General features: G+C 39.9%; 1 protein-coding gene across 1 annotated transcript in view; it reads right to left on the reverse strand.

Moving 5' to 3' along the window:
- The window catches only part of ENOX2 (ecto-NOX disulfide-thiol exchanger 2), a 282851-nt gene that overhangs the window by 80930 nt on the left and 183297 nt on the right, over positions 1-18624 (reverse strand). The window contains exon 4 of the mRNA XM_052663092.1: positions 447-581. Coding sequence (XP_052519052.1) covers positions 447-543 — 97 coding nt within the window. The 5' untranslated portion in view covers positions 544-581. The remainder of the gene's footprint in view (positions 1-446; positions 582-18624) is intronic.

Raw genomic sequence — 18624 nt, forward strand, 5'->3', positions numbered from 1 at the left:
TTTTAAATATTCAAACAGTTATTCAATGTTAACAATAGTCTTTGGGTTATTTTTCACCATCTCCTTTACCTAAGATTTTGGGGATGTCTAAGTTCTCATTTTAACTCCATGTTTATTTGCTTCACTTAAGAAATGTATAAAATTAGACAAACCATAATTCTGTGCTGAATTCTCCTGTACTTTTATTTCAATGAACTACTTAAATGTTCAGTGACCATATCCTGCATCTGATATAACCCCAGCTTGACCATAGTGCAATAGGGAGTATACTAGTAACTACAGGCCACCCTGTAATTCATGAGCTATAAAGCTCATATTACAAAAATGCACACTCTAGGCAGAATCTAGTAAATGTCAACTTCAAAATAAGTTGTGTCATACTGTTATATTTATGTTCACATGGTCAATAAAAAGAAACACTTGTGAGGTGATTAAAAATAGCATACCAGGTAAAATTGGTTGTCCAGCAATTCCCAGTGGTGCCATTCCAAGATTATTCATTGCTGTGGCCCATGCAGTTGGATCAGACATAGGTAGAGTCATTGCAGTTGAATCCACATTCAGAGTTCTACTATTATCAGCTAGAAAGAAATGACAAGCAAAATAATTTGTTGTATTTAGGTTTCAGTATCCGGTTCACTTATCATTGTGAATCTGGCAAACTCTTTACAGAAATGGACTGATGGACAAGTGCTGGATACAGCCTTAATTTCAGCTCTTTACAAGGGTTAAAACAATACAGCTTGAACTGGCAGGAAGTCATAGAATTTGAACACAGTTTATCAGATAGCATTTTAGTGTTTCTTTCTCTCTCCCTCTACTCTTCCCCTCCTTTCTTCCCTCACTCCTTCCCACCTGTTTTAAAGTCAAAGAAAACTTTTTTTTAGAGCAGTTTTAGGTTCACAGTGCAAGTGAGGGAAAAGTACAGAGATTACACATATACTTCCACCCCCACACATGCACTGCCTCTCCCATTATCAATATCCCTCACGAGAGTGGTTCATTTGTTACAATTGGCAAATGTATATTGATGTATCATAATCACTCAAAAGCCATAGTTTACATTAGGCTTCAGTTTGGTGTTTTACATTCTATAGGTTTTGAAAAATTTATAACATATAGCCGTATCACACATGGTAATTTCACTGCTTTAAAATTCCTTTGTACTCTGCTTATTCATCCTTGTCCCCTCCCTCAACTCCAGCAATCACTGGTCTTTTACCATCTCAACAGTTTTGCTTTTTCTAGAATGTTATATACTTGGAATCATACAGTATGTAGCTTTTTCACATTGGCTTTTTTCACTTAGTCTTATGTATTTAAGTTTACTCCAAGTCTTTTCACGGCTCCATAGCTCATTTATCTTTAGTGCTGAATAATATTTCATTGTCTGAATATACCAGCATTTATCTTTTTACCTACTGAAGGACATTGTGGTTACTTTAAAGTTTTGGCAAATATGAATAAAACAGCTATAAACATTTTTGTACACATTTTGTGTGAACATAAGTTTTCAACTCTTTTGGGTAAACAGCAAAGGAATGCAATCACTGGACCCTATGGTAAGAACATATGTGGTTTTATAAGAAGTCGTCAATGCATGCGTACCCCAATGTTTATCACAACACTGTTTACAATAGCTAGGACATGGAAGCAACCTAGATGTCCATTGGCAGATGAATGGATAAGAAAGTGTGGTACATATACACAATGGAATATTACTCAGCTATTAAAAAGAATGCGTTTGAGTCAGTTCTAATGAGGTGGATGAAACTGGGGCCTAATATAGAGAATGAAGTAAGTCAGAAAGAAAAACACAAATACTGTATATTAATGCATATATATGGAATTTAGAAAGATGGTAACGACGACCTTATATGCGAGACAGCAAAAGAGACACAGATATAAAGAACAGACTTTTGGACTCTGTGGGAGAAGGCAAGGGTGGGATGATCTGAGAGAATAGCATTGAAACATGTATATTACCATATGTGAAAGAGATGACCAGTCCAAGTTCAATGCATGAAACAAGGCACTCAAAGCCGGTGCACTGGGACAACCCAGAGGGATGGGATGGGGAAGGAGGTTGGGGGGGGTTGGGACAGGGGGACACATATACACCTGTGGCTGATTCGTGTCAATGTATGACAAAACCCACCAAAATATTGTAAAGTAATTAGCCTCCAATTAAAATAAATTAATTAATTTTAAAAAAACGAAGTCATCAATGCTTCTTCCAAAGTACTTGTACCATTTTGCATCCCCATCTCCAGTAAATGAGAGTTCCTATTGATCCACATCATCATCAGTATTCAGTGTTATCAGTATTCTAGATTTTGGCCATTCTAATAGGTTTGTAGTGGTATTTTGTTGTTGTTTTAATTTGCATTTCCCTGATGACATATGATGGAAAGCAGCTTTTCAATATCCTTATTTACCATCCATACATTTTCTTTGATGAGATGGAGGTGGAGCTTCCCTTGTAGCTCAGTTGGTAAAGAATCTGCCTGCAGTGCAGGAGACCTGGGTTCAATCCCTGGGTTGGGAAGATCCCCTGGAGAAGGAAATGGCAACCCATTCCAGTATCCTTGCCTGGAAAATATCATGGACAGAGGAGCCTGGTGGGCTGCAGTCCATGGGGTCGCAAAGAGTTGGGCACGACTGAGCGGCTAACACTTACTATATGAGTCATTGGTCTATTTTTCAATCAGGCTGTTTGTTTTACTATTGTTGAATTTTAAGGGTTCCTTGTATATTTTAGATAATAGTCCTTTATCAGGTATGTATTTTGTAAATACTTTCTTCAAGTCTATGCCTTGTTTTCTCAATCTCTTGACATTGTCTTTCACAAAGCTTTTAATTTTAATGAAGTTTAGGTGACCAAAATTTTCTTTCATGGATCATATTTTTGGTATTATAGTTAAATAGTTATACCCATATCCAAGGTGTCATCTAGGTTTTCTCTTATGTTGTCTTCTAGGAGTTTTATAGTTTTGCTTGTTACATTTTGGTCTATGATCCATTTTGAGTTAGTTTTGTGATGGGTATAAGATTTGTATGTAGATTCATTTTTTTGCATGTGGATGTCCAGTTGTTTTAGCACATTTGTTGAAGAGACTACCTTTGCTCCATTCATCAAAGATCTGTTGATTCTATTCATGTGGGTCTATTTCTGGGCTCTCTATTCTGTTTCATTGATCTATTTGTCTATTCTTTCACCAATGCCACACTGTCTTGATTACTGTAGCTTTATAGCAAGTCTACGGAGAAGGCAATGGCACCCCACTCCAGTACTCTTGCCTGGAAAATCCCATGGACGGAGGTGCCAGGTGGGCTGCAGTCCATGGGGTTGCTAAGAGTCGGACACGACTGAGCGACTTCACTTTCACTTTTCACTTTCATGCATTGGAGAAGGAAATGGCAACCCACTCCAGTATCCTTGCCTGGAGAATCCCAGGGATGGGGTCAGACAGAGTCGGACACGACTGAAGCGACTTAGCAGTAGCAGCAGCATAGTATGTCTTAAAAGTTGTGTAGCATTCTTCTTCAATATTTTGTTGGCTATTCTGATCAGGTCTTTAACCTCTCCATAAACTTTAGAATCAATTTTTTTTTTCATATCCACAAAATAACTTGCTTGGGTTTTGATTGAAATTGCACTGAATCAAGTTGGGAAAAACCGACATCTTGACAGTATTGAGTCTTCCTATCTATGTGGTGCTGGAGAAGATTCTTGAGAGCCCCTTGGACTGCAAGGAAATCAAACCAGTCAATTCTAAAGGAATTCAACCCTGAATATTCATTGGAATGACTGATGCACCAATACTTTGGCCACCTGATGCACAGAGCTGACTCACTGGAAAAGACCTTGATGCTGGGGAAGATTGAAGGTGGGAGGAGAAGGGGATGACAAAGGATGCGATGGTTGGATGGCATCACCAACTCGATGCACATGAGTTTGAGCAAGCTCCGGGAGTTGGTGATGGGCAAGGAAGCCTGGTGTGCTGCAGTCCATGGGGTCTCAAACAGTCAGACATGACTGAGTGACTGAACTGAACTGAACAAGACACTTAGTATCATTTTTAATAATATTATACTATACTAATTATTACTATTATTATTATTAAGGGAAGATATGAGAGAGGATTTCACTGCCTATATTAATATTATAATTCTGCATGTCTTCTTCCAGCATGGAATGAATGGTCTATAGAGAAAGATACTGGATAGCTTCTCTCCCTCTAAAGCTTCAGAGCATTGCTTTCTATTATTTTAATGAACTCAAATAGCAGACACATTCACATTCAAAGGTTAGTACTTAGTGACTGAACAACAACAGAATCCATGAACATGAAATATCTATTTCTTTGATTTTTGAACCAGCATTTTTAAGTTTTCTGAGTTTTTCTTTTCAAGTGTACACACCACAGGAGCTTGGAATAATTAAGACATTTCCCATTCTTCTCATAGTCTAGTCGCAAATGATTACTTGATCAGCTTCCATCCAAACTACTCATGCTTGCAAACCAAGAAAAACCACCCAAGGGCTTCTATAGTACCATGGAAAGAAAAAAATATATTCCTAGTGGAATTTCACATCTTTGAGGCAGTACTATTGAGTTGGACACACCATTAACAAACATAAACTTAGCCAATTGAGTATTTCGGGTGTTAGGATAGCAGAGTACAAGTAGATAGGAGGCAGTCCCTGCCCTTAAAGGTGACACAATCTAACTGAAGAGACTGATGATGATGGTGTTTATTACTACTATTATCACTATTATTACTATTATCACCACCTCTATCCATTACTGGACTTCCCTGGTGGCCTTGATGGTAAAGCGTCTGTCTACAATGCGGGAGACCCGGGTTCAAGCCCTGGGTTGGGAAGATCCCCTGGAGAAGGATATGGCAATCCACTCCAGCACTATTGCCTGGAAAATCCCATGGACAGAGGAGCCTGGTAGGCTACAGTCTACTGGGTCACAAAGAGTCGGACACAACTGAGCGAATTCACTTCACTTCACTTCACTTTATCCACTGCTGTCACCGTCAAACACTTGCCATATGTTAGGTAAAGCTCTTGGCATGCAGTGTTTTCATTTAACTTTCAAAACAACCCGATGAGATAAGGGCTCTTTATAACTCCATTTAATAGATGAGAGGCTTTGAAGACTTACATATGTAGTTCAAGGTCACACAGGATGTATACTTCTAGGCACCATGCTTTGGTATCTCCAAGTAAACAATTAGGAAACAATGAAAGACTCAAATGGTATAGACTAGGAATGTTACTGAAGTTTAAGGAACACTTTTAGGAGAAGACAGGATTTGAAACAATGGGCAAGATTTCTATAAAATATGTCTTGAGTTATGGGTAGTTATTAAATAGGTAAAGAAGAGGGGGTAAGACATTCCAGAGCAGGGATGACAAGTAAGCAAAGATGTTGAAGTGGATGATACATGCATATGCATGTATATATTGCACAGTTGGGAGAGATATAGTTGTAAGTCACTTGAGCACAAAGTCTTTTATTTTGGTAAATTTCCCTCTGACTACTGATATGCATTAAAAAAGAAACCTTTCCATTGCTTTCCTCCTATCTCCCAGTATGCACTCCTGCCAATTATACACCGGAAGGCAACTCTTTCCTAACAGTAGCTTTCTAACTTTCGTCCATCACATCCTTCCAAACTGGCAATATGAGGGATGAATCATGACTGTGTTATTTACACAAGTGCTATTTTGGACAACGATTGGTCATTAGAAGTAAATGCATGTGGCCAATTTCTGAAATGCTAGTTTTTATTATTCTTCTAGACAGACTGCCTATGCTTCCCCTCCATAAACCACTCCCTGCCCCCAAGAGTGATTGATGGCCCTAAGCATTTGTTACTGCCGTCAGAAGTTACATTTCAGAACTGGTGGTTTCTTCATCTGTAGGAGCTCTAGTCCTCACACCCAGCTTTCAGTGTTCTCCTTGAAGGCATACAAGGCTGGAAATAGCCTCCTTGTAAATAAGATCAAGAAAACAAACATGGGCATCAAATATCCTTTGGGCCAAGAGTTTATATAATGATTACTAGGTTCATCTTGACTCTCAATTGCCAACTAGACAGGCAAGTTTTTAGAGAATGTCATAGCTGGAAGGGACCTTTAGACATTACTGAGTCTACACTTTGATTTTCTCCGCTGGCTGCAGAACAACTTAGAGGAAACAGCTAGGTTTAAAAGGACTGAACCTTAATGTGAAAAATATTTTCTTTTGCAGCAGTTTGGGAAATGTATAAGAGAATTAGGAATTATTCTCAATATAGAATTTTGAGATTAAAAAAGAGTTTACAATGTACCTAGCCAAGCCCTGGACCAATTTGGTGGGGGTGGAGGGAGAATGAACTAAATTATCAGTTTTTTTAAAAGGACAATACTATCCCACTCTTTTCAAAATACACATTAATTCACGGTGCATGTTAAAATGTTAGCAAGTAGAGTTCCTGTTAGGCTTGTTTACAGTGAACAGATAAGGACGATGCATAATTAACAGCATTATTTTGCTACAGTGGGCTCAGTTCTTAAATCCTCAAGGAGTTCTGCTTTAAATGCCCTTCTCATCTCCCTCCCTTCCCCCAACACCCATCTCCACCTGTCAAATCCTACTCATTTCTCAAGGATCTTCTCAAATGCCACCTGTCTGTGAAGCCACTTCACTGAAATTAATCACTTCTTCCTATATTTTCTCATAATATTTTATCTAGAATTTGATTTTCATATATTTGCTTATTCTCCACTTCTTCCCAAACCAAACCAAGCTTTTATTGAGTCTTAGTATATGCCATGTTCTGTGCTAGTGACTAGGGATACAGAGATGAACAAAAGTCATTTATTATTCTGGAAGAACTCACCATACCATGAGAGGCATGACATATAAACAACCAAATACAAATCATTATAATCAGTGCTGTAACAAACTATGAGTAAAGTGCTATAAGAACAAAGATGGAGTAATGAAACCTGCTGGAATGGGTTTGGACATATGTGTTCAGGGTTGAGAGGTGGAGGAGATGAGAAATAGTCAGGGAAGCCTTCACTGGCAAAGAATCATTTGAAAAAAGTCTTTAAAAGGGATAGGATTTTCTCCTGAGGATTAGGCTTGAGGAGCATTCCAGGAAGCAAGAACAATGAACATTTACCTCTGCCTTGAATTACAGTTATTGGATACACATTTGTCTTCTGCTAGCCCGCATACTCCGTTAGGTCAAGGACTGGGTTTGGGGCATCTTTGTTTCCCCATTTCTTATGTTAATGTTTAGTATGGGGTAGGTATTCCAGAAATACTTGAATGAATGAATAAAGAAAATCTAACATATTGATTTGGGGCACAATAAGCAATCTATGCAATGACACTCATTTATTATTTGTATACCTTTCCAGAATGATAAATTGTCTTAAAATGGATGGCATAATTGCTAAACTGATTCTCGGTCCAGGACAACTGAATTTATATGTAGGAATTTACTTAAGAGTTATAACCAGGGATAGATACCAATTAATAATTAATAATTCAGTTTGATCTTATTGGCTATAATCTTTTCCCCATATAGGCACAGCCATATATATAAGCAAGCTTGTAAGTTTTTACTTTCAAAGAGAAATCCAGATGATCATTTCTGGTAGCAATCTGGATTTAAGGTGTGCATTAACAAAACATGCTGTGCTAAACATCTGTTATGAATCATCACTTAATGGTTGAAAAGTTAAGTCTTGATTAACTTTTCAGACTACAAATGGACATCTAACAATTTTTTTAGGTAGTTCCATGTCACTAAAGGAAGAGATTGCTCATTTTCCCATGAGTCTCACACTCATGGGTAGGAGCCAAGAATATTCAGAAGGTTAAGTGCTAGGGTTGTCAAATGGTCTTCAAAATGTCTCACCCAAGTCTGTAGATCATGTCCTGCTATGCTGGTTCTCTTGTTCTGCTTGTGTGGCAACTCCTCAAGACATCATAAGTTGTAGAGTGGCTATAAATAAGTGTGCCCTAGGTAAGCTGATTGAAGATTAGCACTTTGGAACAAGAGTTCATTAGCACCAAAAAAATGTAAAAGACTGGGAAGTGAACACCTACTTTAAGCTGGTATCACCACATAACTATCAAATCACTACTGCCGTCTGTTTATTTTTGCATTGTTTATGCTTCACTGATTAAGTACTCAAGTACTGTCAAAGTTATTTGATCTTGAAGACAATGCACACACACACACACACACACACATTCTGTGATAACCTCATCCTGTAGTAGATTTAATTATTTCCAATATTTCCTTTGAAACAATTTTAGTATATTGCTGCCATTTTGCCAGATATATTTTATTAAGACATAAGCTCTTCTCTGATAATTTACTCTCCTACAATTTTCTTTCTTTTGTTCAGGTTTATATCCATTGTTTTTTTATGCTTGCTATAACTTGATTACACAGTACTGTACAAAGTTGAGGAGAGAATTTTGTCAACAAACATCTATTGAAAGTCTCTCAAGAGTAGGAAGTAATCTTGCCTAGGGATCAAGAGCACGGGTATGGGAGTCAGATGGGTCTGGACCAGTTAGCTCTGCTACTTAGTAACTGTAATGTGATCATTAATTCTCTTTTCTTTTCTTCTCTTTTTGACAGCCTGCCTTCCAAAATTCCTTTCATATTTTAGTGTATGTTCACTGAATATCTTCTATGTGTTGGCATTATTCTAGATATTGAAGATATTATGGTGAGCCAAGCAGGCCTTATCCTTGGTTTTATGAAGCTAACACTACAGGGGGATATAAAAATATGAATGAATATAAAATAATTACATGTTATGATAAGTGCTCTGAATAAAGAACTGCATTTGATGAGAAAAATGTCAAGCAACAAAATTAGGAAAATAATAGTATCTACCTTAAAAGTTTATTGAAGATTAAATTAGATAATGTGGGTGAAGAATTTAGCATGGCTTCTGGGTCATATTGAGCACTTGCTAAGGTAGTAATCATAACACGGTAATAATTAAGATGATGAGGTAGAAGTAGTCCTAGCCTTCAAGGGTTCAAAGTCTACTGAGAGACAGCATATATTTGAGTTATTGCACTACACTATACCGGAGAAGAAGGCAATGGCAGCCCACTCCAGTACCCTTGCCTGGAAAATCCCATGGACAGAGGAGCCTGGTAGGCTGCAGTCCATGGGGTCGCTAAGAGTCGGACACGACTGAGTGACTTCACTTTCACTTTTCACTTTCATGCATTGGAGAAGGAAATGGCAACCCATTCCAGTGTTCTTGCCTGGAGAATCCCAGGGACGGGGGAGCCTGGAGGGCTGCTGCCTCTGGGGTCGCACAGAGTCGGACACGACTGAAGCGACTTAGCAGCAGTAGCAGTAACTACACTATACAGATAACAAAACTGAGGCATGGAGAGTTTAGGTCATCAGCTCAATATCACACACCTAATAAGTGGTAGAACAGAAATACCAGCCCAGACAGCTCTAATGCCAATGACCAGAGACTTATCCATCCTACTAAACCCCCTCCAAAAGAGCCCCTTTATTGACTGTGTTCCCCTAGATCATTAAAAACATTACTATCACAGCTCTTACTACATTATATTTTCATCAGCTTTTTCTGTGGTTGTCTCTCCTCCTAGGCTCTGGAATCCCTTATTCCTCCTCATTATTCCTAATGCCTAGATACTGTGTCTGACATAGAGAACATGTTTAGTAAATAATTTTAAACAAATTAATAAGGAAATCTATGAGTATATATAAGGTAGGCCTGCACAGACATTGTTCTTCCCAGAAGCAGATGCCAAACTATTTAAAATGGTATACTATTCTGTTGTTGTATTAAGATGAAATCTATTTTAGTGGGTTTCTTATGAGTATTTTAGATGGAGAGAGAGCAGATAAAATGGTATTATAGTCCAAACATGCTGATAATGTAAGAGAATCACAATTACAGAAATACTAACTTTAACAATGATAGGTCTGGAGATACGGAGATAATTGTCATCACAGAGAAATTCTTTATGGGTAAGAAAGAACTGACTGGAATTTCTAGAGAATTTAAAGTTATTAAACTTACTAAAATAAATGTGTGTGTAGCAGCCATATTTGTTAACACCTTGAGGGTAGGGAATATAAACCTCATTTACTTTTGTATATTCTACAGTGACTAGCTCAAAGTAGATGCCAATAAATAGGCTTTTAAATAAATTAACTCTGCAAGGACTCAGTAATTGTCCAAGTGGGGCTTACCTGCAATGCCTATTTCATAGAGCCATACCCATATAAGATGGCATTGTGTGATCCAGAACAGAACTTAGCTCCTAGTTATTTCTGCAGAAGGAAAATGGTGGTTCAAAGCTGGGTAAGACATCAAACCTCTGGAACATATCAGGATTTAGATAAATGGTGAATGATAGTAATTATAAGACCAATAATAGTTAACACTTTTAAAATTCTTATTATGTGCTAAGCATTGTTCTAGGCACTTTATATACATTAATTTGAAACTCAAAGCCCTATAAAGTAGGACCTCTCATTATCCCCATTTTACTAATGAGGGTAACAGAAACAGAAAAGTTAAGTGACCTATACAAGCTAACCTCATACATTAGCTTGCAGTGGAGCTGGGATTCAAACCCAGGCAGTCTTGCTCCACTGATCCACAGTTCATGCTTTTAGCCACTGTACTATATATAAACCCAGTGGTTCAGTGGTAAAGAATCCACCTGCCAATGCAGGAGATGCAAGAGGGGGGTTTGGGCCCTGGGTCAGGAAGATCCCCTGAAGTAGGAAATGGCAACCCACTCCAATATTTTTGCCTGGAGAAATCTAGGTACAGAGGAGCCTGGCAGGCTACCATCCAGCAGGTCACAAACAGTTGGACATGACTGAGTTAGCATGCATGTACCTGGAAATAACACTAGGAATACCAAGACAAAGGAAAAGAGAGGAAGTTAAGAAAATGCTTGCATGGAACATGGCAGAAAACCCCATCTCTAGCATATTACACAGGACCTTGCATGCAGTAGGTATGCAAGGTCTATGTTGTGGAAGATTATGGCACAAGGGCAGGGTGGGGTGTCTTAGAACTCAATAACATTGTATTTTCTGTTCTGCAGCTAAGGGAAAGGAAGCAGCAGGATAAATCATGTTTGGGGTCTACATTAAGCCTAGGGCTCAAGAGTTTATCTTCTGTTTGGTATTTGTTGCTCAGGAAGCAATATTGTGCATTGTACGTGTTATTTTAAATCCCTCTTCATTTTCTTTGAAAATTAACAATCCATCATTGTTTGTGAACAACGCACTGACACCCCAGGCACACCCTCATTCTCTGTCTGATCACAGACGTCACCAGTGATGCCACAGCTTGCATCATGGCTATGCAGGGTCAGAGAATTGATGGGGGCTTTAAGACAAGGCTCCCCAGAGGCTTGAGAGAGATGACGCTACTAGGCAAGCGAGGGTTTTACCTCTTTACGAGTATTACCAAGGATGGATCAAGGAACCACTCAAAGGGATCAGGATATCACAACATATTCTTTCTTGGGGAAGGGGGAGAGAAGGAAGGGAGGGAAAAGAAAAAAAATAAAGGGAAAGGGAAAGGTTTTTATGCTGGCTTACATAGTAATTATTCTCACATGAGCTGTGAGTGTGGTGGGGCAGAGCTAGATCCTCAGGGTCTGCGGATGAGAACCTCAGGATACAGGGTGTTTCACAAAGTAACCTTCATGCTGGAAGACTCATTGTTCTAATCGATAAGCTGAAGAGTCCTGGAGAGAGCCACCTCCATACTGGAGCAGTAATAGGAATGTTAAAGGTTTTAAACTAGATATATAAGAAGCTAGGGTGCCAAGCTAGCCCTCCAGATGGCAGTTGCAGTGGGGTTGGGGTGTAGTGACAAAGAAGGTCAAACATTTTGGCATATGCCTCTTCAAGGAACTCACAGCGTTTACATTTATGAAGGGATCAGGGTACAGTGGGAGGAGTACAGATGTGGGGCCCAGATCTCAGATCAAGTCTTGGCTCTGTTATTTACTAGCTGCGTGACTTTAGGCAAGTTTCGAAAACTCTTTAGCCTGTTTATTCACCTGCAGTTAGAAATAATGGTATCTATCTTTCAGGTACTAAGCTAATGATAATAATGTTGATTCCTAATATTGATTAAATGCTTGCTTGTGTGAATGCATGCTTAGTTGCTTCAGTCGTGTCTGACTCTTTGCAACCCCATGGACTGCAGCCCGCTAGGCTCCTCTGTCCATGGGATTCTCTAGGTAAGAATACTACAGCAGGGTGCCATGCTCTCCTCCAGAGGATCTTCCCAAGCCAGGGATGGAACCTGAGTCTCCTGTGTCTCCTACATTGCAGGCAGATTCTTTACTGCTGAGCCACCAGAGAAGCTGATTAAATGCTTATTATATGCCAAACACTGTTATAAGGCTTTATATGAGATATTTCATCTAATCTGTATAACAATCCTATGAGATAGGTAAGATTTATCATTAGATCCATTTTACAGATAAGCAAAATGGAACACAAAGAAGTTAGGAAGTTACCCAGGGTCCCGGATGGAGTTAATGCTGGAGGTGAAATTCAGATTCAGGCAGTGTGGCGCCAGATCACACACTTTTAGCCACTGAACTATATCCTATCACCACACTATAAAGAACGCGGAACCTGAGATCTGACACAGACCAAGTACTTAGTTGTGATTTAACCCCACTTCCCTTATCATTCCCTTTCTTTTTTTCTGTTTAAGAAAGAAACTATTTGGCTGCTGTGTGGGGGTCTCTTCTCCCACTTCCCTAAGCTGGAGCAGGGGCCTCCTTAGTTATTTCAGGGTGATCTGGTATGAGTGAGTTGAAGAATCTCAGAGATAGTCCTTGTCAATTCAATGTGATGAGCTGAATGTGAGCCAGGAAAACAGGTTGAAGTCAGAGGCAGGGGTGGTGGAGTCCCAGCAGGCTCTACGATGGGAACCTTGGAGGGCTTCCTCTGTCAGTAAGAGCAGAGGCGAGCTGTCCTAGAGAGGCTGTCTTGGGCTTTGCTGAGGTCCGTAATTCCCCACTCTTGGCTTCTTGGGCTTCTGAGATACCAGTGAACTCATATTACGCTGGTCAAGAGTGAATGGTTGACCGTGGTTCTCTAGTCCCTAGAATTGCATCATCACATTCCACGTATTCCCTCATCTAACACTTACAGAAAGAACACCAGAAGCATAACTGGGCCACAAAAATGCTACTAGACACCAGCTCCTTTAACATCTCTCCTAATTGCCGGATAAGCCACACATTTCGTTTCCTGGTTTTGAGACAGACACATGACTATTACTGTCTGATCCCAGATAGTGTAACTACCGGCTTTCAACTGGAAATCTTACTATTTAATAAACTAATTGCATTTCAGATACTGAACCTGTTCTTTAGGTTAATGGCATGGTTGGTGGAGGAGGGGTGTGTGTGGAGAAAGAACAAAATAGAAGCATAAAACTCTGAAAGTTCCTAAAGCTCTCTGGTCAATGCTTTTCTGAGGTAAGTTGCGTAAGAGATGACATGGCAACCCCGCAGCTATGCTGTTGGAAGTCTGGCAAGATCTCTTGGAGGAAAAACAAATAAACAGCCCAGAGGTTAATCCACAAGCCGTTCTGCTTTAGCCCTTGTCGCTGAAAATCTTTCCAACATGTTTCAGTCCACTTCTTGCCATAGGAGATAGAGTAAAACAAAGATAAATATAGCCTGGGCTAGATCTGGAATTAGGAGGGCTGAGTTTGAGCTCTGGCTCCACTATTTACTTGTGGTGCAGCAATCACTTACACCTGTGTTTGTCCAAGTGCATTCCAATCATGTGCATCAGAATCACCTGGAGTGCTGTCTAAACAGCCAAGTTCCAGGGTCCACGGCTGAGGTTTTCATCTGAGTGGTGCCAAGCATCTGCCTGTTGAACAAGCAACCTAGATAACTCTTATGCCCACTACACATTTGCGAAACACAGAGTTTCAGTTTTCTCGTCTGTAAATAAGAATGGTGAAAACAACACATGTGGTCAACCCGAATCTTTGAGTGAGGTTATGGCAGAGCTTCAGGATACATTCTGAATATTAATTTAACAAACATGTTAAATCCATGTAGCATTTGATGGTCCCAAGGTGAAAAATCCATGTTTATCTGCTCTTTGAGGGGCTCATAGAGTAATGGGAGAGACAAATGTGAAAACAAAATTATTGTTTGATAATGGCTAAATGGGTGTGAGGAAAAGGGAGGTAGCTACTCTGCTAGTACGAGAGGTGGTGGTGGAGGTGGGAGAGGAGCATAGAGGAAGCGATGCTAAGCTGGAGAAGATTATTTTAAAGTGAGTTTTGAGAGAGAAGTCAATTACGGTACTGTGGGTATCTTAAAAGTGTAGCAGATAAGGCTGTTTTTGTGCTAAGTCTAAAACCTATAATAGAAAGCGTTCTTGTTTGGGGGGATGGGTATAGTGGAGAGTATTTTCTGTATCAGTTTACTTATTACTCCTGGCTCCTAGAAGTAGAGTGTTAAAAAACTGGAGTCATTTTGTGTTCCCTAGTGTGTGAGACTCTGAGAGGATGGGTATTCAACTATGTTGTTGACTTGCTTTGCAAGTCACTAACTGGAAGGCCATGGTCTAAGTTAGGGGGTGGGACACCGGCTATGAGCACTATAAACAAGTCAAGTGTTAAATCCTACTGATAATGGGAACTCTGGCTTGAGAACTAGCTGCCTCAGCAGAGAGATCCTCGACTAGTAAGGGCAATGCTATATATACACATGGAGCCGCAGCAGCCAGTGACTAATGGCTCTGCTTTGGGCCAGCAACCCTGGCCCCGATCTGGCTTCTTTACCTCTACAGTCCAGCCCAACTTGGGTTTTTAAACTCCACCTCAATTTGAAAATAACAAAAGCCTTTACTATACAGAACGTCACACTGTCCCCACTTCCCTTCATGTTTCAAAATGACTGAGGTTTTCTGGAAACCTGAAACACACTTTCAACAACTCCCTTCATGCCTTTGCCGAGACCAAGGATAACAAACTCTCAACCCTTTATGCTGTATGACCTCAAGCAAAGAAAAATGAAGTTGTAACAATGATTAAGATCGTGGTTTTGGATTACATCTGAGTTCTAATCTTGGCCTGCAGCTTATTAGCTGCATGATTCTAATGAAGTGACTCTGTTCTTCATTTTCCACATTTGAAAAATGAGGATAACAACAAGTACCTATCTCATAGGGTTGTGGTAAGGAGTAAAAGAGAAAATACGTTGGAAGAAAAGCCCCACTGCAATGCCTAGCTTAATAAGTAGTAGTAGAATACTAGTAATCATTATTAATACATCAACCATACTGGGCATTACCTCTGATACCTTTTGGTAAACAGGGGCTATTATGGGTGAGGAGAGAGGGGAGTGTTATGATTACTTCAGGCGAAAAGAACAGGAAAGTACCAGTATAGGAACCAGCCATTAATAATAGTGGGGAATGTATTTAAACGAAGAAGAATAAGATGGCTTCTCTTTAACCAATTCTTTACCAACGCACTGCCAGAAAGAACAGCAGGACTAACGTATATGCCTCTTATTTGATTGATGCATTTTCTAAAAGCGGTACTGCTAATAAAATCCTCAGAAGATTTTCCAGTGTTACCTTCCTCCAAACCCATCAGACCTGCTGCCAAAACCCACTTGCTTTTTTTTTCTCCAAAAGCATTAATGGCATTTGTATCCAGGCTCTCCTCTCGTGATCACCTCATCTATGGTGGAGGAAAACCACAATAAGTTAGTGTCACGTCTCAATTATCTGTGACCAGGATAGGGGGCAGTGGGCAGTGCTCTTCATGGCCAGCTTTCCAGGAAGACAAAGGAAGGTTAGAAAGGGAGGTCACAGCATGGACCTCTGTGACAGCTGGGCAGAGGACACCCACTGTATGTATCAGCCTACTCTAGGAGTAATTCGTATGCAAGTGATTTGGTCAGCAGTTTGTGATTCTGGAACACTATTCATAAAAGTGCCTTTCCTGGAATCTATCTTATATATGATGTATTTTTCCCCATTTAATTCAATAGTTCTCCTGAATATTTTAATACAGCAATAGTAGTCCAAATAGCAAACACATGTGAGTTATTGACTTTCTTTCCTTTTATCCATTTCTGCTGTAACTGAAATTTTCTTCCTGAGTGAATCTCCAGGCCACTAGTGACATTACCTTTAATCCATTCGTGTTTCTTTTTTTTTCTTTATTTCTTTTTTAAGTTGGTATTAACATGGAAGAGACATAAGCAGTTAAAAAATAAAAGACGTCTAGGTTGGTGACGATCTCCAGAGCAAAGCTTACAGGGACTGGTAGAGCAAATTTGATTTGAAAATGATTACACAAGGTGAATTCTGTGTAAATAATGAATTGGAAAGAAAATCAGGCTGGGAGTATTTGCTTATCCACTTATTTCCACATGGAAGAAAAGCCATAATTCCTGTCAGCCTGTGCTTACAGCATGCCTAGATTGGCCAGAGAGAAACCAACCAGTGATGGAAATAAATACACAAGCCCACTCGTCCACTGCGTTCTCTGTCAGGCGCGACACCAAGGAAAGCCATAAAGATAATATGTCTTTGGGTAACAACCCATAAATCCATGGTTACAGTTCAAGCACTTAGCTTCAAATTCCCAAATGACCATGCCACTGTTCTTTCCTCTTCCAGAAGCTAGAAGTTCACTGTCAAAAAGGAGGGGAGGGGAGGGGAGGGGTAAGGCAGCTAAAATGCTCAGCGACCCTAGCAAAATTCTGGGAAGGCTTGCCCTCCTCACAAATCACATCTTGAGAAACTAACTGGTATGTCGCTGGAAGACACTGTCAGAGCTAGCTAAGGATTTTATCAAAGTGCACCTAAAACAAAACAAAGCAAAGAACAAAGTGCACCTAGCTTTCAAGAGCAGTGTTCCTTATAATGTACAGCTGATTTCTGCATATCAAGTCTTATTTTTCCACTGACTCACACTTTTTTCTATTTTTAAAAATTAAATATTGAGTAGTTATAAAGAGGAATTTATAAGAGACAAATGTGAAGTATAAAAAACAATGATTCATGGCTCAAGAGGGAGGGGATATTATATACTTAGGGCTGATTCGTGTTTTTTGTATGGCAGAAACCACCACAACATTGCAAAGCAATTATCCTCCAATTTAAAAAAAGAGAGAACAAAAAGCCCCCCCAAAAATGGTGCACTTAAAATTGTATATACAACAGGCAGTTGAAGAAAAAGAATATAACTATTACTTTTAAGGGTTTCCCAGGTGGCGCAGTGGTTAAGAATCTGCCTGCCAATGAAGGAGATGCAAGAAACGTGGGTTCCATCCTTGGCTCAGGAAGATCCCCTGGAGAAAGAATGGGAACCCACTCCAGTATTCTTGCCTGGAGAATCCCATGGACAGAGGAGTCTGGTGGTCTACTGTCCAGGGGGTCATAGACAGACACGACCTAGTGAGCACGCATGCATGCATGAACTTTAAAGGCCACCATGTGCCCCTCCCCTAATTCTTTCCATCTCCCCTCAGAGATAACCACTATTCTGAATTTTGTGTTAATTATTCCTTGCTTATCTTTATAGTACTACTATGCATAATGACTGTCTCTTCAGAATGTTTTATCTGATTTTCAGAAGGATTCTTCAGTCTCCAGGAGCTTTAACTTGTGCTGTTCTTCACATTCCAATGAGCTCCCTGGCTTCCCCCATCCACCTCCAGGTTGCCCAGTAACTGGTAATCTATGAACAAAGGTAACATTTAGTAGTGAATTCATATAGAAAGTCAGGCATCCCAGGTGGTGCTCATGGTAAACAACCTGCCTGCCCATGCAGGAGATGGAAGAGACCTGGGTTCAATCCCTGGGTCAGGAAGATCCTCTGGAGGAGGGCATGGCAACCCACTCCAGTATTCTTGCCTGGAAAATTCCATGGACAGAGGAGCCAGGTGGGCTACAGTCCAAGGGGAAGAACCAGACACAACTGAAGCGACTTAGCATGCACACATATGGAAAGTCATTAATTCTTTTGTAAGAAGGCTACTTTTGTTTTTCAAGTGAATTTCTGCATGGGTCTTAATTTGTTTACCCAGAGTTTTGGGGACATGGTGGTGGCAGTGGGCTAGCAAGCAGGGGGACAGTGCTGTGTGTATTGCCTGTACCTCAGGGTTTGGAGTTAGAAGACTTTTTATCAATTTGCTGGTCATGTGACTTTGGGCCAGTCATTTAATATGACTTGGTTCCCTCATCTCAAAAACACAGACAACAACAATAATACTGATTTTTAAAGGGTTGGTGAGATGGTTAAACAAGAGATATTAATTGTAAGAGTATTTTGAAGGGTAGAGGATACTCTATCAAGGCTACTCATTAATGTCGCTATGGCTCTGCCGCTGTTGTCGACTCTATAACATCATTCCTGTTAAAGTCAAGGTAAAGGGCTAAATGGTTATGAATTTTTGAGAGTCTGGAGCTAATCCACAGATTTATCCTTGCCAGCTGTCTGGCAAAGCTGGCACAGCACAGACAAAATCAAAATTTCCTTTCCAACTCCGTACTACT

This window comes from Budorcas taxicolor, chromosome X (genome assembly GCF_023091745.1).
Source record: "Budorcas taxicolor isolate Tak-1 chromosome X, Takin1.1, whole genome shotgun sequence".
Classification (NCBI taxonomy): Eukaryota; Metazoa; Chordata; class Mammalia; order Artiodactyla; family Bovidae; genus Budorcas; species Budorcas taxicolor.